Source organism: Sarcophilus harrisii, chromosome 3, assembly GCF_902635505.1.
Source record: "Sarcophilus harrisii chromosome 3, mSarHar1.11, whole genome shotgun sequence".
Lineage (NCBI taxonomy): Eukaryota > Metazoa > Chordata > Mammalia > Dasyuromorphia > Dasyuridae > Sarcophilus > Sarcophilus harrisii.
The window spans coordinates 556,424,400-556,448,308 of NC_045428.1; the positions used below are offsets into that span (position 1 = coordinate 556,424,400).

General features: G+C 43.7%; 1 protein-coding gene across 7 annotated transcripts in view; it reads left to right on the top strand.

Moving 5' to 3' along the window:
• Window positions 1–23,909, top strand: part of UBXN11 (UBX domain protein 11) — a 37,714-nt gene that overhangs the window by 13,528 nt on the left and 277 nt on the right. For 5 of the 7 annotated variants that reach the window (XM_031962528.1, XM_031962527.1, XM_031962529.1 and 2 more), the window contains 10 exons: window positions 95–195; window positions 563–617; window positions 4,884–4,963; window positions 6,554–6,668; window positions 16,661–16,878; window positions 18,758–18,835; window positions 21,821–21,947; window positions 22,549–22,691; window positions 23,351–23,391; window positions 23,495–23,665. In XM_031962528.1, coding sequence (XP_031818388.1) covers window positions 95–195; window positions 563–617; window positions 4,884–4,963; window positions 6,554–6,668; window positions 16,661–16,878; window positions 18,758–18,835; window positions 21,821–21,947; window positions 22,549–22,691; window positions 23,351–23,391; window positions 23,495–23,665 — 1,129 coding nt within the window. The remainder of the gene's footprint in view (window positions 1–94; window positions 196–562; window positions 618–4,883; window positions 4,964–6,553; window positions 6,669–16,660; window positions 16,879–18,757; window positions 18,836–21,820; window positions 21,948–22,548; window positions 22,692–23,350; window positions 23,392–23,494; window positions 23,666–23,909) is intronic. The other 2 variants (XM_031962532.1, XM_031962533.1) reach the window with 2 other exon arrangements.

The window sequence follows — 23,909 nt, forward strand, 5'->3', positions numbered from 1 at the left end:
GTGGAATTGGGAGGATAAGGATCCATTCATTTGGTAAACCCATGGGCCCCCACCTCAGTTCTTTAAGCTGTGGCCTTAAGTCATTTTTTGTTAGGGTCCCTGCCCCCCGATATGGGCTTGGTCTCCTCTTTGGTGAAGAGGTTAAATGAACTGGAACAAAAGGTGAAGACGCAGGCTGAAGAAATCAACCTCAAGGTACAAGGTACTGGGCCCAGGCTGAACCAGCTGCTGTCTGCCGGGCCATGGGGGATTCCAGATGAGGCTACAGAGGCATTCAGCCCCTGTAGCAGCCCCAACACATCCCCATGGCAGCCCCGCAGTTCAGTGGGAGGCTTGGGCATCTTTCCTTTGCTTTCTCCTGGGGTGTTGGGGATCTAGGGCTCCAGGACTGAGCCATGGCAACAGGGTTCCAACAGCTTTGTTCTGCCACTCATTCTGGAATCTCAGTTTTTATACTTGGGGCCGGGAAGGAATACAATAGCGACTTCCCAGAGGCACCGTTCCCAGCTTCCCGAGTGCCAGGAACCGGTCTGGGGCTGATGTTGGTGCCTTGGTACTGCAGGACCAGTGGATCAAAACCCTCAAGTTGAAAATCAAAAACCTGCAGCCAGGAGAAGGTAATAGAATTCTCTGGCCAGAGTCCTGGCCTGTCTAGCTTCCCCTCCCATTCCCAACTCCAACCCCAGTCCTGGTAAAGAGAGACGCCATCCCTGCCTTGTGGAACTGCCGGGTGGGACGGGAGCCTGCATACACAAACCTGCAATGGCCAATGGGGAACAATATGAGCATTGTGTGGAGGAGAGATTAGACGTGTCTGCTTGGCAGCAGAGTAGTGAGAAGTTGTCAAGGCAGCTGCAGGCTCCATGTGGGCAAGTCTCCTCTTAGGGCCTTCCAAAGGTAGAGCAGGCTTCCTTGGGAGACAGATTTGCCCTCATTGAAAGTCCCCAAGTAGAGGGTCGATAACTCACTTGTCAGGAATAAAATTATAAGGAGGATTCTTGGTCAGATGGGAGGTAACTGGAAGCTCAGACCTGGAGCAGGAGGTTGGGGGGGTAGGGTTGGGATGGAGAGGAGTACTGGAGCAGGCAGCTGGGGAGGAGCACTGAGGTGTGACCATGGGGACAGGGCATTCTACAAGTCTCTCCTGACTTCGCTCAGAAGCATAAGTGCTACACACTTAGAAAAACAACTTATAGAAGATTATGTATCTTAAGGCTTCAAAATATTATTAAATTTCGAGATAACCACTGTCTTGTTCTATATGTTGCTCTAGTTCATTTTTAATTTTGTATACACTTTTATCAGCTGTGACTCAGTGACTGAATGATTACATTTGCAAGCTGGGCCTTCAGAAGATCCTAAGAATGAGGTTTTGACACAGACATTATAATTTTAATGTTACCCACAAGAAGTCTAATGGAACTAGATCAGGTGACCCACATGGTCAAGTGAGAAGACGTCCTGTAGGGATCAGTCAGTCCCAGAAAGTGCCCTCCCTAAACTGTCATGCATAATGCATAAACACATACTGCCTTGATTTGTTAAGATTAAAATTTTATTATTCAAAATTCACAAAATGGATACATTGAAAGACATTTAAGTAACTAAACTTGAAATTTTTGAGGGGTTATGTAAGTTTGTAGCATATTTCTGAAGTTTCTAAGACTTAAAACCACTAAGATTTTGGAAACACCCTGTATGAGGAGGTGGCAGTATTCTAATCACTGAGGAATGATCCAGCGGGGTGAATCAATGGTTGGAGAGAAGTCTTTTGAAGTGGGTCAGGTAACCAGACTATATTCGTCATCCTCAGAAGAAGTCTAAGTGAAAGCTGCCTGGAGACATTATCATTTAAGATTCACACAGTCTATTTAGAATGTCCTCTCTCCTCTTTGTTGTCATCTCTCCAGGTTACTGCTGCAATTTACTCAATTATGTTATTAGTTATTTTACAGACTTTTCATTGCAACTCCTAACATAACCTTCTGGGACTTAGGTGTACTTATTCAGGAACCATTTAGCACACTGACTTCTTAAGTCCTCCTTTTCAAGAACCGCCTCTACTCTATTTGGCCACACATCTGGATTAGCTTCACTCATTTCCCAAATTACACTGCTTCTAAGATCGAAATCTTCAAAGTCCATAACATTTCCTCCAAGATCACAACCTCCTATTTCTCTACTCATTCTCATGCACACGAGACCTATTTCCTTTTTACCCATATCATGACCTCTGACACCTCCACCCATCTCTGATCTCCTAGTCCCCATCCCCTGTTTTTTTTTTTTTTTCTTCTTTTTTTTGCTGAGGTAATTGGGGTTAAGTGACTTGTCCAGGGTTACACAGGTAGGAAGTGTATTTGGTTTCACTTTTGATGTCCTTTTAATGCCATTTAATATGATAGCTCCTTTGGTGCCTGGTCAAGTGTTAGAATGTTTCACTAGAATCCCTTACCCTCCTCTCAGTTAGCTCTTCTTGGCCTGGAAATCTTGTAATAATCACTTCCTGAGCTCTCTGCTCCTGTCCTGGGATTTGTGAAGCTATCCAGAGAAAAATTCAGAATCAGACATTTGTGTCATTTTTCAGCTGAGCCTTTGCTGTACTTTAAATTTCTGCCTTTCCCAACTCATTTCATTTGCCACAGTATCTGTTCTTTAAATCAACCAGACATTCATGGAGGCAGAAAAACCACAATAAGGTGCTGGCCCTCAAGAACTTTCATGCCCCTTGGGCAGTTTTGTTAGAGGCCTGGAGTTTAGGAGAGATACTGGGGCTGGCTACACAGAACTGGGAATTATCTACATAGAGATGATAACTGAGCTCAGGGTGCTAATGAGGTTACCAGGCAAGAGTGGCCTGAGAGAGACAGAGATAAACATGCACACAGAGGAGAAGAAAGAGAGAGAGAAAAAGAGGGAGGGAGGGAGGAAAAGAGAAAGAGGGAGAGGGAATGAGAAAGAAAGGGAGAGAGGGAAAGAGAGAGAGAGAAATAGAAGAGGCCCAGCACAAAGTTTACAGCAGAAAGCCACCTACTTCTCTGAGAAATCTTAGCCCCTCTTCTTGAAATTTCTGAGTATCATCAACTATCCTTTCCTCCTCCCTTCTGGTCACAGAAAAGATGCTCCTGCACCTTCTTTACTTACTCTCCCACAACTACCAATACCCTTTTTGTTGGCAAATCTTGATAGTCTTTCCTCAGGCTTCATCTTCTTGAACTTTCTGCTACATTTACTACATTACATCCCTTCTTAGGTTCTTTGCTCTGGATTTTCATGCTCTCTCCTGATTCTCCTCCCCTTCTAATTCCTCTTCTCCAGGCTCCTTTGCTTTCACCATTGTTCCTCTGTCTTCTTCATTGATTCCCCATCCTCTTCCCAACTCCTTAAGCCCTTTCATTTATTCCTCTGGCACTTGCTGGTCCTTTTATGCACATGGCTCCCTTCAGTGTCCCAGCCCTAATCTAACTACTGAACTCCAGACCCACGTTTCTATTGGCCATCAGGGCAAGGACATTTCAGCATCTTTTTACTACCTCAAAACTCAGTGTAACCAGATTTCCCCCATAAGTCAGTTGCTATTTCTGACTTAACATTTCTGTGTTTGGCACTGCCAGTCACCCCATCTCCCAGGTTTGGGTCTTGGGGTTATCTTTGACTTCACTCTCCCTGAGTGCTCATGTATAGTTAGTTACCAAATTCTCTCTATTACATCAGCTCTCTCCTATTTCATTTGCTTTTACCCAAGTAGTAAATATATATATATATATATATATATATGTATCACTCACAAGATGATTTCAACAGCAAACTCCTATTACTTTCGAAACCTGTTCTATGTCCCCTCGTTCCCTTCTCTATTTTATTCTTTCACTTTCCAAAGGAACTTTACTAACAGTAACTGCCCCTGGGATAAATTGAGTTGGGGGATGGGAGTATGGTCTGATTATTTTATGCTGGGTGCCAGGGCAGCCCATCCCCCAAGACTGGCAGTGACAGCCTAAAGACAGTCAGGTTAGGTTTGGGACCTCTGACTGCTTCAGGGAAGAACCTTGCCCTTCTTTGGGGGAGATTTCATTTGCTAGGTTCGGTATATAGATCTGATCATGTCACTCCTTTATTAAATAATCTTTAGGGGCTATGTCTGGTGCCTACTGAATAATGTTTAACTGCTTTACCTTGCATCTGAGGCCCTCTACAATTTGGACCCACACTCACCCCTTTCCAGCTGAATTTCATATTAAGGCCTATCATGAACTTTGCATGCCATTCAAATTGGACCAATCTCTGTCCTGTGAATATACCCTGTGATTTCCCACCTCCATACTACTGCTCATGATGTTCTTTATACCTCGAGGGCCCTGCAATCTCCTCTTTCCATGTTGAATTTCTATTCACACATTAAGGTGGACCCTAAATGGTGCTTTTTTCAAAAAAGTTGTCCCTGAGCCCACTATGGGTTATTAACGATCTTTTACCTTAGAGCACTCTTACCTCACAGAGCACTCTTCTCTAACACTTCTCTCTAACATACCTAAGACACAATGTTGTGTTTTATAGTTCAGTGTATTTCTTATCCACGTCTCTCTGAAATTTCATATTCAACCCAAGACTTGGTCCATAGTAATCATTTAATCTTGATTGTGTGAAGGATTGACTCAGCAGAAAGTAAAGAATACATGACTAGCAGGATTAGTTCGCCCCCAAATTTGTGAAAGGTGATGTGAAATTCTGGGGTTTGTATACAATCTCATTCCAGATTGTGCCTGACCCTCGAAGGTGTCTCCTTGGGCAGCACTTGAAGGCCCAATGGTTGGTCAAGGAGGCCACCCTGAGCCCTGCATCTCTGCTTTGGGGACCTCCTGAACCCAACCTATCTTTTTCAGAAGATCAAAAAAATTCAACTAATACAGAAGAACTGGAAGCCAAGTGTCAGCACCTTCAGAAACAGGTCCATGAGATGGAGGTGAGACAGATAAAGGGGAGAATGGGACAGGACCCTGAAAGGAGGAGGCTTTGGGGCATCTCCCAGTTGGGGGTCAAGGACCATAGGGGTCTTTTTCACTCGCCTTCCCACCTATCTATCACTCCCAATAGACCTTCCTGTCGTCACTCATTCACATAATATTCAAATTCTAGGGGCTGATGCTACCTGTGCGATCTCTTTATCTCAATTTCTTTATGTGTAAAATGATGGTTGGACTAATTTTAAGTTCCCTTTCATCTCTAACCCTGTGAAACTATGAAAGAGCTCCTAACTTGGCTTCTTATGCCCTGTGTCTGCCTGTGCCATGACTGATGCTTATGTAAATGTGCGCTGTCACCATCACCAGCATTCTCAGAAACCCCCCCTGGAGAAGACTCTGCCTTTTGCCTTGGTCACAGTTTAGCCAGAAGGAAGCAGTAAGCTATGGAGGAAATGACCTGGATCTTAAGAGTCTTAGAGTCAGAGAGTCTGGACTCAAATGCTGGTCCCAAGACTTTTGAGCTCTGTGATGAAGGCGAGCCACTGAGCATCTCTAAAATGTCCATGCTTGGGAAAAGCAGCTCACTGGGATAAGGGAGGCCGCTCTATGTCAGCCTTCCCATGATGGTTACCACCTTCTCACTTCCACAAATAATTGCCTGATGAAGTCAGTGCCTAGTTGCCAGTGTCACAGCCTAGTTTAGAGCCAGGAAGACCAAGCTCCAGACCTCAGCCCAGGCTGCAACATCAGCAGACTCCTCTTGAGGCTAAAACAGCCTTCACCTTGCCTTTCACATCTCATTTCCTTGTGCCACATTCAGCCCAGGAGCACATGTCCTATTTAAACCCATGGCCTGTGGCTTCTGGCAGTACCCCTCGCTGATGAGTGGAGTTGGTTGGGGGAGCAGAAGCGGTCTTTGGGATAATAGGAGGGAGGCCAAGCCTAGTCCTAAAATAGTGTGCTCCCTCCCACCCCTTCTTCCTTCCCTGTTTATGTGTCTGCGCTAGAACTCGGGATAGGGGGATAGGAGACTTGGACTTGATTCTCAGCTCTGTGCAAAATTCTAACCTGTTCTATGATCTTGAGCAAATCACTCCTTGCTGGCCTCCGTTTCCTTAGCTGTGAGAATGGAGAGTCTGACTAGATGATCTTTAAGGGCCTTCCCAACTAGTCATAACAGCTTATATTATTATACTTTTTAAAAATCATTTACAGGGTGAATGCATCCTTTTTAAAAATCTGATCTTCAGATCTAGGTAGATCAAGCATTGGTATTCCCATTTCACAGATGAGAAAACTGAGGCTCTGAATGAAGTGACTTGCCCTAGATAACACACTTAGAAAGTCAGAGGCAGGAACTGAACCCAAGTCTTTTGGCTTTTCTACCAAGCCACACTCAGTGCCTCAGCTCTGAAGGTCCCTACTGAAACAGGATGGATGCTGAGACTTCACAGCTCTGGCCTTGATTCTGCTGAGAAGTTGTTATTGAATCATGATATCGGTGACCTTCACTGTCCCTTCCCTTCTTGGTGTCTCCTGAGAAAGAAGCTTAACTAATGACAATCTTCCTGTGTCCTTTTCCTGTTCAGCGATTTCTGAACGACTATGGACTGGAGTGGGTGGGAGAACCATCGGAAACTGAGATGGAGATGGAAACGGACTTAGAGGCTGAGAAGTGGACGCTCAAGAAAACCTGGAAGCCAGGTAGAGTGGGGCCCGTTCCCTGACTCCAAGAAAGGGGACCTTTGGGCAGGACATGAGCTCCAGCATGTCTGTGAAAAGAGGGAGCTGGATCCTTAAGATACCTTCTAGCTCAGTGATCCTGCCACCTCTGAAATCCTCTCAGAGCTTCTATTCTAGACTCTCAATCCCTCCCATGTCTGTAGTCCCGCCATCTCTGAAGTCCTCCCAGCTCTACTGTTCTAGATTCTCAACCCCTTCCAGCTCTGTGATCCTTTGCCTCTGAAGTCCTCCCAGTGCTTCTATTCTAGGTTCTCAGTCCCTTCCAACTCTATGATCCTGCCACTTCTGAGGTCTTCCCAATGCTTCTATTCTAGATTCTCCATCTCTTTCACCTCTATGGTCTTGCTGCTTCTGAGGTCCTCCTAGCACTTCTCTTCTAGATTCTAATCCCTTCCAGCTCTGTGATCCTTCTGTCTCTGAAGTCCTCCCAGCTATATTCCTCTAGCTTTTCAATTCCTTCTAGTTCTGCAATCCTGACAGTTCTGAAGTCCTCCCAGTGCTTCTATTTTAGTTTTTCAGTCTCTTCTAGTTCTACGATCCCACCAGTTCTGAAGTCCTCCCGGAGCTTCTCTTCTAGATTCTCAATTCCTTCTAGTTCTGTGATACTGCCAATCCTGAAGTCCTACCAGCGCTTCTATTCTAGGTTCTCAATCTCTTCTAGTGCTATGATCCTGCCAGTTCTGAAGTCCTCCCAATGCTTCTAAATTCTCAATCTCTTCTTGTTCTGCAATCCTGCCAGTTCTGAAGTCTTCCTAGTGCTTCTATTCTAGGTTCTCCTTTCCAGCTCTGTGATCCTTCTACCTCTGAAGTCCTCCTAGGGCTTCTATTCCAGGTTCTCAATCCCTTCCAGTTCAGTGATCCTGCCAGCTCTGAGGTCCTCCCAGTGCTTCTATTCTAGATTTTTAATCCCTTCCAGCTATGCAATTCTGCCACCACTGAGATCCTTCTGACTCTTCTAGATTCTCAATCCTTTCTAGCTCAGCGATCCTGCTGCCTCTGAGGTCTTTCCAGAGCTTTTCTTCTAGATTTTCAATCCCTTCTAGCTCTGTGATCCTGCTGCCCCTGAGGTCCTCCCAGTGTTTCTCTTCTAAATTCTCAATCCCTTCCAGCTCAGTGATCCTGCCGCCTCTAAGGTCCTCTCAGTCCTTCTTTTCTAGATTTTCAATCCCTTCCAGTTCTGAGATCCTTCTGCCTCTGAAGTCCTCCCAGTGCTTCTATTCTAGGTTCTCAATCCCTTCCAGCTCAGCGATCCTGCCACCTCTGAGGTCCTCCCAGTGTTTCTCTTCTAGATTTTTAATCCCTTCCAGCTTTGTGATTCTGCCACCTCTGAGTTCTATTCTAGATTTTCAGTCCCTTGTAATTCTGCAATCCTGCTGCTTCTAAGGTCCTCCCAGTGCTTCTCTTCTAGATTCTCAATCTCTTCCAGCTAAGTGATCCTTCTGCCTCTGAAGACCTCCCAGCGCTTCTATTCTAGGTTCTCAATCCCTTCCAGCTCAGTGATCCTGCAGCCTCTGAAGTCCTCCCAATGCTTCTCTTCTAAATTCTTAATCCCCTCCAGCTCTGTGATACTGCAGTTCTGAAATCCTCTCTGTTATTCTAGATTCTCAATCCCTTCCAAGCTCTCAGGTTGTGAGCTATCTTCCAGCGTTGATACTCCATAGTCAGAGTTCTGTCCTAGCACCGATGTTCTGTGCTTGGCAATGAGTCCTTGCTTTATTTTCAGGCTCTTCAGTTTGTGTGTGGCTTTAAGTCAATATTTCTTGCCCATCATATGCTGTATTCTCATCACTCATGTGCTATTCCTTCTGTAAATCCTCTTTCTCTCTCAGCTACCATCCTTTTTTCCATCCTTTGTCCCTGTACTCAGAACTCACATTTACCTCTAAAAATTCTTTTTTATGATTATGAAATTTACAAATATCAACTATTTGTCCCTAGACAGAGAACAGAAGAAGAGGATTGCATAGAAAACCATGAATTTTCATTTTGTATTGTTGTTTTAAAAAAATAAATTTCAGAGTTATCATGTTAGTTCCAAAACTGCTCTGCTTGGCAGTATCTCTTTTTGGGTTTCCTTCTGCTTTCTTCTATTTAGTTTTTAAAAGCGATTCATTAAAGCTTCTTTGCTTTCTTGGTTTTTTTTTTTTTTTAAAGGATCATTATCATTATCCTCTTCTCATACTTCCCTTCCCCCAAATAAAAGCCCGACCCTGGAATAAATAAATGTAATAATTCAAAAGAAATCCACACATGTGCCTGCTGTGTCTGAAAATATAGGTATCATCTTACATCTGAGTCCTGTAGCTATTTGCCAAGAGATGGAAAGCATGATTTGTTATTAATCTCATGGAGTCATGATTTGTTTTTGTATTAATCAGGATTTTAAAGTCTTTCACAGTTGTTTTCCTTTAACAGTGTTGTAGAATATAAATTGTTCAAATTTTGTCCACTTAGTATCATTCACACAAGTCCTTTGAGGCTTCTCCGATTCTGTCCTTTTTTAGCAGTTTTATAGGGCTATTGCCCCATATTCATATGCCATAATTTATTTAGCTAATCCCCAATTGATGGACATCTACTTTATTTTCCAGTTCTTTGTTCCTACAAAAATTGCTGCTATAAATCAATATATACTTTTTACACATGGGTCCTGTCCCTCTTTGGAGTATAGTCCTTGTCATGATATCACTGGGCATTGAGTATGCAGAGTTGAAGTATTTTTTGAATATAGTTCCAAATTGAATTCCAGAAAGTCTAGATTTCTCAGTCCCATGGCAGTGCCTTTGTGTGCCTGTCCTCCCCAAGCTTCTCTGACAACTGTTATTTTTCCTTTTTTGGTCATCTTTATCAGTAGAATGGTTTTGAGGTAGAACCTCAGAAGGATGTTGTTGGGTTTGTTTTCTTAACTTTATTTTTTTATTCTGAATTGAAAGCAAAAAGAAAAAAAAAGCTTTTCCATCTACACAACAAAATAACAGAGAATTGTATCTGAAGTCATGAATTATCATTTTATGCTGCTCGATTTTTAAAAATAAGATATAATACATTTTCATACTTTAGTTTAAACATCATCCTGTTTGTGCTTTCTTATGAACTTCCTTCTGTTCTCTTCTGTGTATTTGAACAAATGTTTCAGAAGCCTTTTTTTTTTTACATCATTTTTGCTATCAGGAAGCCTCCCTTCTGTTTTCCACTCCAAGTCAAAAATAGAGAACAAACCTTGTAACAAGTATAATGAAACAAAACATCCACACAAGTGACCTTGCCTCTCTCTCCTCCCTTACCCTCTAAGATCCTCCTCTCCTTTCTCAACCGTCCTCTCTCCTCATTTGAGAGCATGAAAAAAGCAAAGCCCATTACCAACATTTATAGTCAATCAAAACAAATGTCTACATTGGCTGTGATCCCCCAAAATAGTTGTCTCATTCTGAATTCTGAAAAACTTCACTTCTCTATTAGGAGGTGAATAACAGATGTCTTTATTAGCCCTCTGAAATTCTGGTTGGTCATTATACTGATAGGCGTTCAACACAATAGTTTACCAGCACATTTATGTTCCATAATTTGTTAGGCCATTCACTGATTCATGGGCACTCCCTTGGATTCCTGACCATCGCCACTTCAGAAAGAGCTATAATTATTTTTGTATATTCCTTGGAGTTTTGCTTAGGATTCATCTCTCCCTTGATCATTCATTCCCTTCTTATCTTTCCCCTTTCTCTCCTATTTTCCTCTTGAGTAAAATAAATGTGTGTATTTCACTCATGTGCGTGTGTGTGTGTATTCTTCCTTCTTTAAATCAGTTCAGATGAGAATGAGGTTCCTGCTATGCCCTCTTCTTTGTTTACATAGATGTCTACTTAATTCATCCTGATTATGTGAAATAATTATCCCTTTCCTTCCTTTCCCTTCTACTCTCTTCTCCTTTTTCCCATTCTTAAAACTATTGAGAGTTAAAAGAACCACTTCCCAAGACTTGTCTAATTTGATTTCCTCTATGAATTCTCATGATGATGACACATGTAGTGTCCTAGTTAAATACAAGCAGTTAGTCCTTTATAATTTTCCATCATCTTGCCTTTTTAGGCTTCTTTTCACTCCTATGTTTAACTTTTTTTTGTTGAGGTAGTTGGGGTTAGGTGACTTGCTCAGGGTCACACAACTAGGAAGTATTAAGTGTCTGAGGTCACATTTGAACTCAGTTCCTCCTGACTTCAGGGCTGGTGCTCTATCCACTGTACCACCTAGCTGCCCCACTGTGTTTAATTTTCTTTTCTTTTTTTTTTCTTTATCTTAAATTTATTATTTTATTTTTTATTATAACTTTTTATTGACAGAGCCCATGCCTGGGTAATTTTTTTACAATATTGTCCCTTGCACTCATATCTGTTCCATGTGTTTAACTTTCAAAGTTTCTTTGAAGCTTTAGTCTTTCCATCATGAATGGTTTAGAAGATCCTTATTTTATTAATAATCTATATTTTCTTCTTTAGAGATTATATATTCAAGTTATTTTTGGCTACAGGCCTATATCCTTTTCCTTCTGGAATATTATATTTCACGTTCTCTGGTACTTTATCGTGATGGCTATTATATTTGATCTAGACTGTGGTTCCTTAGTATTGAATTCTTTCTGTTTACAGATTTTTTTTTTTAAATCTGAAAGCTCTGAGTTTTGACTATGTTGTTCCCAAGAGTTTTTATTTGGAGGTTTCATCTAGAAGGTGATTGGTAGATTCTATTTCTACTTTTCTTTCTGGTTCTAAGAGATCTGGCCAATTTTCTTCTAAGACTTTTTGAAACAGGATGTCTAGATTTTTTTTTTTTTTTTTTTTTTTGAGTCATGGTATGTAGATAATTCAACAATTTTAAAATCTTTCCTTCTTGATCTATTTTTTAGATTAGTTGTTTTTACTATGAGATCCATTTTCTTCTTTTTTCCAGCCTTTTGATTTTGTTTTAACATTTCTTGTTGCCTGATGAAGTCACTGACTTCTATTTGATTGATTCAAATCTTTAGGAAGTTTGTGGCTTGGGTAAGGTTTTTGAACCTTTTATGCTGTTAATTCCTTTTCTAATTCTTCCATTTTTCTTTCTTTTAATTTTTTTGCAACTTTTTTTTTCAGGCACTTATCTCATTTATTAAGAAATAATTATTTTTTAACCTTCCAAGCTGTGTTTTTCTCTTATAGATGTTTTGAAATCATTCTTTTCTTCTTTGTTTGTTTTTTGAGTATATAGCTCATAATAATTTAAAATAGCTTTTTTTTTTGGGGGGTGGAGCTTATTTTTCTAACCTCCTTCCTGGCTAGGGGTTTGTAGTTAGGACTGAGTTCTATATCAATTCTGGAGGGAAGGCCTGGGATAGCGCCATTGCTACTTTCTGGCAGTATTGAGTGTTGTGTTGTTATGAGATCTCAGGCATAGTCTGGGAAACTGCAGACTTCTGGTGTTCCCTAAGTAATCTCATCCAGGGCAAAATGTCTGACCTCAGTTTAGATCTGAACAAGAGAAGTACTGGGCTCCTCCTCTTGTCATCCAATTTAGAAAGATCTGTGGGTTCAAAATGGAAGAATTTTAAGTTTCCCCTTTAGTCTGGGTTTCCTGCTTTGGTTATTTGGTAGACTGGCCTAGATGTGAGAAGTGAGATTCTGCTCTGAACCTGGGAACTAAGCCACACTACTGTGACTACTGCTGCTGGCTTCTGAACTTTCTCCTTTCTCAGTACACTGCCCAGGTCCTCCTTTCCTGGCAGCTCCACTCTGGCCCCACTGGGCACAGGTCCCTTCCTCACTTTGCTCTGGATCTGAGACCTAGAATCCTGGGCTAGTGCCCTGGTCTCCTTTTGGATTTGGGTGCAGCTTCTCCTTGAGTGCTAGAAGGCCCTGTGCTCCTACCCCAATCCTGTTCTCAGTAACCACAATCCTGCCTCTCTTTACTTATCTAGGTGGGACAAGAGACTCACTGTGACTTTTTTTTCCTATATTTCTCTGTCAGGATTGGTCTGGTGTATTTTATAGCTGGATTTTGAGGAACTGTAGACTTCTCTTGAGCTACCTCATCAAGTCATATTTCTCAACATTCTCTGAAATCATTTCATCATGTATTACACAGTTCAGCATATTCAGATACCACAATTTGGTCAGCCATTCCTTAGTTGATAGACAATTCTTTAATTTCTTTTTTTTCCTTTTAATCCCCTACCCCTCCTCATTTTAGGATCAAGAAGTTTGTTTTGCTTTGGATTATTCTCTCTTTGCTAATAACCTCCAGCCCCAATCCCTGCTTATTTCCTTATTGAGCTTGATAGAGTTCTACAACAAGCAGTATGTATGTATATACAAGTAAGGTGTGTAAAGTGTATTCTGCCATTTTTTTGGTTCAGATAACAGTGAACTTTATCAGAATTCCCGCTCCCTCCACTCCTTTCTCTATGTTAATATACTCTATTTTTCACATACCTCAATTATAAAACATAGCAAGTTCTTTTTCCCTTCCTTCTGCACAAGGTTATACCTTTTACCTTTCCTTTCTTTTCTCCCCTTAGAAAAGAACTAATTCACCCATAGGTCCTCTCCTTTTATTATTCAACTCCCTTAATACCCTTTGAAGACATTAAGATTCTGAGGGGATATTTATTTCTTTTTCTTACTAGAATATTAGCAATGAATAAGGTCTGTTCCAGTTGCTCAAAAAAAGCTTACTTTTCTTCATTTCTCTTGACTCTTGAGTTTTGTATTTCTAAGTTCCTACAAGTTCTAGTCTCTTCATCAGTTTGCTTGAAAGTTCTCTATTTCATCAAAGAAACACTATTTTTTAAAACTCTTGTAGGATTTCTACTCAGCTTTTTAAAATAAGTTATTCTTGATTGTGAGCCTATATCATTTGCCTTTTGGAATACTGTATTTCAAAAGATTTCTTTTCATTTATAATAAAAAAAACTGTCATTTATAGTAAAAGAAGATCATGGTACTTGAACTTCTTTCTGCCTTCTTGAAGAATTTTGTTTTGATATAGATTGACTCTGGATTTTGACTATGACATTCCTGGGATGTCTTTTGTGGTTTCTTTCAAGAGATAAATAGGGGAGTTTTTTCTTTTATTTTGTACTTAGATTTTATTATATCCAAGCAGTTTTCATGTATGATTTTTTGAAATATAGTGCCCAGGCCTTAAAAAATTTTTTTAAATAAAAAAATCATCCTTTAGCAGTTTGAGTGGAAAGGAATCATAATAGTTAACACTGTCGTTGTAATTATTTTGGCACAGTCTAATTATGAGCAACCAATCTTTATATTTATTAAGGTTAGTCTTTATTTCTATAAGGACTGTCTTAACAATTGTGTTAATTTAATTCCTGTGTGTCTTAGTGCTGGACTCAGAGATATTTTATATATTTTGTAGTTATTTTCTATGGATTTCCTGCTAGATTTTGTTAACAATATACCAAAAGACCAATATTTTTGTGGCTTTATTTTTATTATCATGTTGTTTTTACTGAAATTTGTTTCATTTTAATTTTTAGTTGAGGCTCTAAACTTCTCTACATAAACTTTCATTCATCTGCAAAAGAGTGTTCATTCCCCACACACTTATTACCTATTTGTTAATATTTTATTCAGTATTTTTGTGTTGATATTTATTAACAATTTTGTTGTTGTTGTTGTTGTTGATATTGTGTTGATATTTATTAGCAATATTACCTTGCAGTTTTATTTTTTTTGTTCTATCTAACCCTGCTTTTGGTGCCAGGACCATATTTATTTCATAGAAGGAATTTTTCAGGATCCATTTTTCTTGATTTTTGTAAACAATTTATGTAATATTAGAATTAAGTGTTCTTTGAATGTTTGAGAGTATTCATTTATAAATCTATCTGGTTGTATGAGGTTTTTTTTTAATTCTTTTTTTTGGCTTGTTATCTCCTCCCCCTACTTCCCCATGATTAGGTTAGACAAATTCTCTATTTTATATGTGTGTGTGTATACACATATGTATAGTATTAATATTATTTCATTATCAATGGTACAAGGGTAGCTTTTCTTTTTATTTCTTGTCACAAATCTGTTTTTTATAGTTACTTTGTCTGAGATCATAATTATCTCTCATTTTTAAAAAAAACACTTCAAGCAAAATAAATTCTCCAGTGTCTCAGTTTAACTCTGACAATTTATATCTTAAATTTTTCTGGTAAACATATTGTTCTGTCCTATGACTTTCCTTTATTCTATGGGTGTATTCAATCCTTTAACATTCACTCTTTGAACTGGTGCATATGAGTTATTTTTGCCTTGTGTGTCCCATTTTTAGCTTGTTTAACTGCTTGTTTAAATACGTTATAATTGCAAAGATTTCTTCTTATTTTTATCATTTCTTCTCATTGGTGTTGACTTTAACTTTTGTTTTACTGGTCAGATTGCATAAACAATTATTCAGAAATGACTTCTATATCTTAACCTTAACCCTCCAAACCCTAAAAAGCTCATTCCCCATCTATACCAAATGGTTTATTATATGTTAAAGTAGTTGGTGTTATATTTTATGGCTACTCTGTGTTTACTGTACTTTGTGCTTTCCAACTTTGTTCTTGAAGAAAATATTCATGATATAGGCACGAGGCCTCTCTGTAGTCTACAAGTCCTTTGGTGTCTTCTTTATTCACCTTTCCTGGAAGAGTTTGGGAACTATCCTTCTATGTAAATGCAATTTTGTTTGTATCAATCAACTTATAGTGTACAATATCCATTTTAAAACAATATAAGAGTGTTTTTTTTACTGATAGTAAAGCAGCCTGACACTTTAGTCTTTTTGTTAAGAGAAAAGATGGATATTTCCTTTAAAAGCATGTCCAGTGTTATTGCTGTTTTCTAAAATCTGACTTCCATCATTATTTAGTGTAATTCAAACTTCATTTGTAGTGAGTGTGTTCATAATGGAACATTACTTATCAGACTATTTGTCTTTGGGAAAAGATTTCAAATGTAGAATACAACTAAATTAGTGTATATATGCCTAATAAACATATGATTCTTTATAACCTGTCCCATTTTCTGCCACTCTTCTCTTGTTAAGAGCTGAATAAGTGGACTAAAAGTACACAGGACTGAGAACTGTATTTTGATTTGTTTCCTGGATTGTAGAGAGAAGCAGCAGCATGATGTAGTAAATAGAGTAATTGGCTTAGATTCTGGAAACTCTGGGTTCACATCCTGAGCTGTGTGACCACAGGCTAGTTGCAGCTCCCTAAGACTTATTGATTTAATTATGAAAGGGATTGGTGGAAAGAGTTCTCATATCATGAATTCCTTGTGCTGATGAAATCCCAGATCCTTGGAGGAAGTGGGGGTTGTTAACCATCTGGTGGCAGCCATGCTGCTGGTAAGGAATCTCTTGGCTAAGCTGGCCCTTGTAATGGGCCCAGCAGGTCACTAGGACCGGAGGGAAGTCAGCTTCGAAGAGGCTCATCTGAAGCCTTTGGAGGAATAGGGCTTCTAAATTCTCTAAGGTTGATGACACCCTGGGAGGTAGCAGGTGCACTTAGTATTCTCCCCATTTGAAAGGAGAGGAAACTGAGACTTAGAAAGATGAAGTGACCTTGCCAGATGTCATCACCAGGGTCCGCCCTGGCCTGTATGCCCCCACGTTTCCTAATTGTGTCCATTATTATTTCCCTTGCATCACCCTGAGGAGCACCTCGTAATCATAAAATGTTTGTAATGATGGTTGGGGTGCAGCTTGACCTGGGTGGATCCCAAGGGGCACGAATCCTGTGACCTTTCTGGGTGCCAGGAGCCCCAGGAATTGGTTCTGTCCCATGCCCCGTGGCCCACACAAGAAGCTCTCCTGGAAAGGGGACCACAACTCATCTCATGGCCCACTGGGTAGTCAGACCCATGAAAAGGTGGCGTACTTTTCGAAGGATCATGGCCCCTCAAGGACCCTTTGGTTCCTAGGAGAATCCACAGTGCCCGCTCCCACAGTGGACTTTGATGAGCTGCTGGAGAACCTACGAGATCTCAGTCTGTTGGCTGGCGAAGGGCAGTCCTTGGTACACACCTCATCCAGCATGGCGGTGCTCAAGACCCCGGAGCCAGTCCCCCTGACATTGTATCAGAATGGGATCATCATGTTCAATGGGCCCTTCCGCCCCTTCTCAGATGTCTCCACACAGGTAAGGGGCCCAGGGGGCAGGGAGGGGGAGGGCCCAGCTGGCCGGGCTTCCCGTCACTAGCCCGCCACTGATCCTTCCTGTGGTCTTGGACATGTGAACATGGTCATGGGCTGTGAAATGGGGAGGGCTGGACAGAACCCTCTTAGATGGCCTGAAGCTGTGACATCATGGCTTTGCATAGTCTGGGGGAAGCTTGGGGGAAGGTAGAGGGTAATAAGGGAGACGAGTAGTTCACACGAGAACGCACCTGTCCTCATGAATCCCACAATCCAGTGGAGAGCAAAACTTAAATGCGGATGATGGTGATATGCCATAATCTATTCCGAGTGCTGCCCGAGCTCTCAGAGAAGGGTGGGAGGGAATCAGGATGTCCTTCCTGGAGGTGGGCAGCTTTGAGCTGGGCTGGAAACTCTGAGAGGCCACCAGTCAAAAGAGGACTTGGTTGTCACTGGTAAAAGCCTGAGCAAAGTCAGCTGGGGAGGGAGTGCAGGGGTATGGGGGGTAAGGGCCACTTCACTTTGGGCACACCAAACAGAGATACATACATACATATATATGTGTATATATATATATATTATATATATATATACATATATATGAGATATTCACCTACCATGTCCAGCACATCATGCCATTTTCTTTTTCTTGCTTTTTTTCTTTTTGAGGCAATTGGGGTTAAGTGACTTGCCCAGGGTCACACAGCTAGGAAGTATTTTGAAGGCAGATTTGAACTCAGGTCCTCCTGACTTCAGGACTGGTGCTCTATCCATTGTACCACCTAGCTGCCCCAACAGACTGGTCCAGTTTCTCTCAAAATATGTTTCAGACGCAAAAATGTCTAATCCAACAACCTTTTTTTTTTTTTTTTTTTTGCTGAGGCAATTGGGGCTGTGACTTGCTCAGGGTCACACAGCCAGGAGGTATTAAGTATATGAGACCAGATTTGAACTCAGGTCCTCCTGACTTCAGGACTGGTGCTCTATCCATTGTACCACCTAGCTGCCCCAACAGACTGGTCCAGTTTCTCTCAAAATATGTTTCAGGCTAAAAATGTCTAATCCAACAACCTTTTTTTTTTTTTTTTTTTGCTGAGGCAATTGGGGCTGTGACTTGCTCAGGGTCACACAGCCAGGAGGTATTAAGTATATGAGACCAGATTTGAACTCAGGTCCTCCTGACTTCAGAGCCGGTGATCTATCCACTACATCCCCATGCCATTTTCAAGAAGTAGACAAATGTCTGAGTGACCAGAAAGGGTAAAGGTTTTGCTCAGAGGTCAGGAGGTAGCTATTGTGACTGCTGTCCTCCAAGAATCAGCCCCTTCCCAAACACTTGGCTCCCAGAGAATGAGTCTGTTTGGCTACAACGGCTTCTGAAAATCCCTTACTAAAGTGTGGGGGAGAGGAAAAGTCACAGGTCCCTCAAGTTTAAAGAAGGGGACCTCCTCTCCCAGCCAGTGTAAGTAAGAGAGGTGGTTTGTGCCCCAAAGAAGCAGAGGCTGCTGGTGGGTGGTGGAGGTAGGGGATGCACCTTCCTGTGACTACCAGATATGCCCTTTCCCTGCGGTACTGAGGGTGGTCTCTGTCTTCAACTCTGGCTGATGGGTGACTCTTAGTGCCCTCATGACAGTGACCATCTTCCCCCCGGACATCCCATGAGGGCTTCCAGCCCCTCGAATAACCCTGAAAAGGTTATGTCTGAAAAGACATGTGGAAATAACCCAAAGGGGAAGCTGGCAGGGCTGGGCCTCTGGGACCTTGGTGTTCCCCAGCTCCGCAGGGACTATGGGTGGGCGTGGAGGAGGGAGGGAAGCGGTCTTGTTGATGCAGTGGAGCTCGATTCCCTCCAACCTCCTGCCTTCGGCCTGTCTTCCCTGCAGCAGTGCATCCAGGATATCCTAGATGGCTTCTTCCCTTCGGAGCTGAAGAAAATCTACCCCAGTGGAGTCCCTTTCCAGGTAAGGGAGCGTCTAGGACACAAAAGTCTCCCTGCCTCGACTTCACTCCAGGGCTTGGGGGGGCCGGAGGAGTTAGACGCAAGAAAAGCACATGGCCCCAAACTCCCATCTGGGACCGGGGGACCCTGCTTGCCCTTGGGGAGCTCCCCATTCTGACAAGTCCTTAGGGTGCAGCCAAGGCACAAAAGCCAAGGGAAGGTTTCAGGGCAGGAGCATGGGAATGGCACGAGCCGGCTGTTTGGGAGATCCTCCTGGAGGACGACCGCCTGGAGGCCCTCCCCTGGGGAGAGACCAGAGGCCTCTCCTGGCCTCTGCTGGGCAGGCAGGGAGAGCCCCCTGCTGGTCATACAGAGGGAAGGCTGCAGCCCTAAGTGCGGGTCCTGAGCCAGGTACGGAGGTCTCTGCCGCAAGAAACTTCGTTTGGGAAGAGTCTGGTCTGGGAATGAAACTCACCAAGCAGAAGGCGGAAGGGAAAGAGGCCGGGGTGGGGAGGGCTGGGGAGGGGAGGAAGTGGGACCGGCCACTTTCTCTGTGGGCTTGTTGCCTTTCCAGTAACCTGAGGGGGTTGCACCAGATGACCTCCTGGATCTGAGTTAAAAAATAGAGCCAACAGAAGTGAAGCTCTGGGTGGGGATCTCCCTCCACCACCACCCCCAAGGCAACTGGGGTCAAGTGACATGTCCAGGTTCACACAGTAAATATTGTGTCTAAAGCTGAATTTGAACTCCGGTGGTCCTGACTTCAGGGCCAATGCTCTCACCACTGCCCATCTAGCTGCCTCAGTAATGATCCCTTTCCAAAAGCTTTTATATACACACTTTCCAATTGCTCAGCACTGGCCAAGACAGAGGTGGAAAAGATGCTTTTATGGAGCTTACCATCGGTTCTGGGCAGGGGAAGTCATTTGAAGAAAAGGGCCAAGCTCAGAGTTGAGGGGCTGTGAAAGAGGCTGGCTATCAGGGAAGTCAGCCAGGGGGACTGTAGGAGGCAGAGTGAGGCTGGGAATAAGGAAGCAAGTCCACTGCATGCCTGAAAAAGGGCAACCCAAGGCTGTGGGTATTTGGGTACCATGGGAGACAGTGTAGATACAACTTCCCACAGCTCTTTTCTTCATGGAGATTACAGTTTATCAAAGACATAGAGAATAATCTAAATAAAAAGGTGGGCAGGTGGTTCAGTGGGTAGTGCACTGGGCCTGGAATCGGGAAGACCCAAGTGAAAATCCTGCATCAGACACTAGCTATGTGATCCTGGACTGTTACTTAACCTCAGCTATCCTTAATCCGACATCTATGCCAAGAAAATCCCATGGGCAGTCTTGCTGTGCCATGGGATAGTCTGGGGGGTCATAAAGAGCTAGATATGAATGAACAACAGAGCAGGCTTCCGCTTGACTATTCACAGGGAGCTTTCCCTCCATCATCTCTGTGTGTTGTGATGATTGTCTCTATGTTAGGAACAGAATTTCTGGGAGCTAGTGATAGAATAATGAGCCCAAATCACTGTTCATGACTGATGTTCACTTGGAGAAAGGGCAGAGACAGAGTGGGGCCCACTTCAGGCGTGGGCCAGAGAAGAAAAGTGCAGCCATGACAGGAGGGTGTTGGAGAGGAGCAGCCTCAGGCCCTCATGGGAGAGTACAAAGAGCATTGGACTTGGTGCAGAAGATCTAGGCTTTTCAATTTGGAACTGTGCCCAAAGGGCTGTCAAACTGTGCATACCTTTGATCCAGCAGTGTTTCTACTGGGCCTATATTCCAAAGAGATAAAAGAGAAAAGGACCCACATGTGCAAAAATGTTTGTGGCGGCCCTTTTGTAGTAACAAGGAACTGGAAACCAAGTGGATGCCCATCAGTTGGGGAATGGCTGAATAAATTGTGGTATATGTTATGGAATATTATTGTTCTATAAGAAACAATCAGCAGGATGGTTTCCAAAAGGCCTGGAGAGACTTACATGAACTGATGCTGTGTGAAGTGAGCAGAACTGGGAGAACATTGTACACGGAAACAGCAAAATTTTATGATGGATCAATTCTGATGGATGTGGTTCTTTTCAACAATGAGATGATTCAAGACAATTCCAATAGATTTGGAAAGGAAAGTGCCAAACACATCCAGAGAGAACTATGGAGACTGAATGTGAATCAACACATAGTATTTTTATCTTTTGTTGTTTTTTCCTTATTTTTTCCTGGTTTTTTTTTTTTTGTTTTTTTTTTTTTTTGCAGCACACTGAATATGGAAATATGTTTAGAAAAACAGCACATTTCAACCTATATCTGATTGCTTGCTGTCTTGGGGAAGGGGATAGGGAGAGGAGAGGGAGAAAAATTTGGAACACAAGGTTTTGCAAAGACAAATATTGAAAAAGATTTTTACGTATATTCAGAAAAATAAACTATCAAAAAAAAAAAAAAAAAAAAAAGGATCTAGGCTCTTGAGCCCTGCTCAAACTGGCCTTATCTCTCAGGAATGTCACTGCTTTGACTTTTATTGTTCTACAGAGGCCCCACAGTGTGGTGGGAAAGCTGGTGAACTTGACATGTCACCTCGAGTTCAAATCCCAGCTCTGTGACTCACTAGTTCAGGGACTTTGGGCAATTCACTTCTGTGAATTTCATTTTCTTCATCCATAAAATGGGAATAACTGCACTTGAAGAACCTACCTCTGAGTTATTAGCACTTTAGTCCTCAATTTTGTCATCTCCAAAATAGATATAGATAATACTTGCTCCCAGAGCTACTGGGGGGCTAGCACTTTGTTAAGTGCCACAGAAATGCGATTACTATTGTTTGTGACCCCTTTTCTGTTTAGACTTGCTGGAAACCAGGGAGGGGGAAGATGGAAGGCCTAGATCATCTCTCAGGATTTGGCTGCTATGGGACCCAAGGGGAGGATAGCTACCACCCATATCTCCTGCCAAAGAAGTTTGTGTCTGTACAGCTACTCCCTCTTTCCCAACTTCTTCCTTGTCTTCCTCAGGTGACAGACCTGCGCAGTGTGGTCTACCAGGAGAAGCAGCTCCCTAAGGTCTTCTCAGGCCCTGGATATGTGACAGGAACACCGAATTCTAAGGAGACCAAGAAGCTGAATGACCAGTCAGCTGCAGGTGAGCCTCTGGCAGGGAGGGGAGCAGCCGAGTGCTGAGGGCAACTTTACTGGAGGCAAGCATTGATGGGGACTTTGGGAAGCCTGGAGGTGCCATCCCTGACAGATCAGAGAGGCAGCCTGCTTATTCCCTTCTGCTGTAGAGCACCTCTTCTTGCTGGGAGGGGCCCACACAGTACTCCAGCTACTTGAAGGCAGTCATCGTGTCCTCCTCAAATCTTCTCCAGGCCAAACACCCCCAGTTGCAGGAACTGGCCCTTACCCTGTGTCCCTTCCTTTCCATCCTTTCTAAAATGTGGTGCCCCGAGGGGTCAAGTGTCCCCACGTGGCCTGTTTGGAGCCACCCGTTTGGAATGGACAGTCACTCACTGTTCCTCGCAGACCCCATCTTGTCCACATGACTCGTTGGCTGCCTTTCCAAGCTGCCTGGCCCGGTCCTGTGCACAGCTGATTTTACTATAAATGTAGACCTTGGAATTGATCCCTATCAGTTTGATAAGCCTTTGGTCTAGACCTTCACCTAAATCACTGGTGACCCTGTCGAACTGCAGAAATCCTGGGACAGATGTCATGCCTAAACTCCATCCCTCTAACTTTGCCAGAGAACCCCCTTCCTTTTGTGGGGAACACCTTCCCCCAAACTTCCACAATCACCAAAGAGCAGTTTCTGAAAAAGCTTCCTAAGTTTGTGATCCGCCATGGGGAAGTGATTGAAGTTCGGGAACCTATCCGGGAAACACTGGAGGTGAGTGCCAGCCGCCCTCCGGCAGCGGTCCCTGTAGCAAGGGGGCTGGGACACTCCTCCCGACTTGGGCGGCCACTGGCCCACCATTCAGTGAGAGGAACAGCGCCAATACCCATAATTCCCAGGGTAGGAACCGGTACCAGAGTGGGAGGGCTGATTCTGGATCCCTCTGGGGACCCTCCTAGAACAGTTTCTCTGATTTCTGTAGCCCGAGGTCTTGAGCTAGAACTAAATCACCACGGGGTAAAAATCCATATCTGGGCCCTGGCATGACCTGTGGAGAGGGGGGAGAGAGACGCCCCCTCCCTTAAGTTTTCCTGGAGCTGGGCCAGCCTCAGCTCTTCTCCCCTTCCAATCTTCACCCGATTGTTCTCACTAATCCTCCCTTTTCTGGGGCACAGCATCTTCTTCCTAACCCGGCCTGTCCCGGGCTCCCTGCGGAGGGACTGTGCCCTCCCCCCCCCAGTCTGTGGGTTCCCTGATTCTGGGGCGCTCTGTGGGCACCCCCGGTGGGGGAGGAGTTGCCTCCAGCGAGACTTTTGGGTTTTCCATTGTAGACAGTGGGGCTTCTGACACTCCTCTGAGCACAAGCGGGGAGGGGGGGGGGGGGGGGGGGAACTCTAGTGTCAGGGCCAAGGTTTTGCTTCCTTGCCTCAAAGGGCTGCACAGGGCCCCAGGAGATCTTGGTGGAGACTGAGAGGTGAGAAATTGGGACGGGGCAGCCTGGGGCTGGGGGGAGGTCCCCTAGGTGGGCTGGGTGGGGGTGGGAGAGGCTGCTGGGACCAGTCCCAAAGCCCCTGCAGCCCTGGGCCCCAGGGTGACGGGCCTGAGGCCCCCAGGCTGAGGCAGTCGTCCACGGAGATTCCCACCACCACTCTCCGGATCAAGTCCGAGAACGGGGAGCAAACGTTCGTGCTCCCCATGTCGCCTCTGGACACCATCGGGGACATCAGGCGCTACCTTGCCCAGGCCAGGTCAGCGCCTCCCCTCCCCATTCTCCAGCAAGCCTGCCGGACGAGCTGCCCCTCCTTGCCCCCCTCCCCAGCTGGGGGGACCTGCTGCCCTTCCCACCCCAACCTGCCACTTAGAGCGGGGAAGGTGCGGCTAGGAGGGAACGGCCAGATGAAGTGTCAATGGCGGAGCCACCACCTGAGCACGGGTCTATTTACTCTAAGCGGGGACGGGGGTGTGTGGCGGTCTGTTTACTCTAAGGGCCCC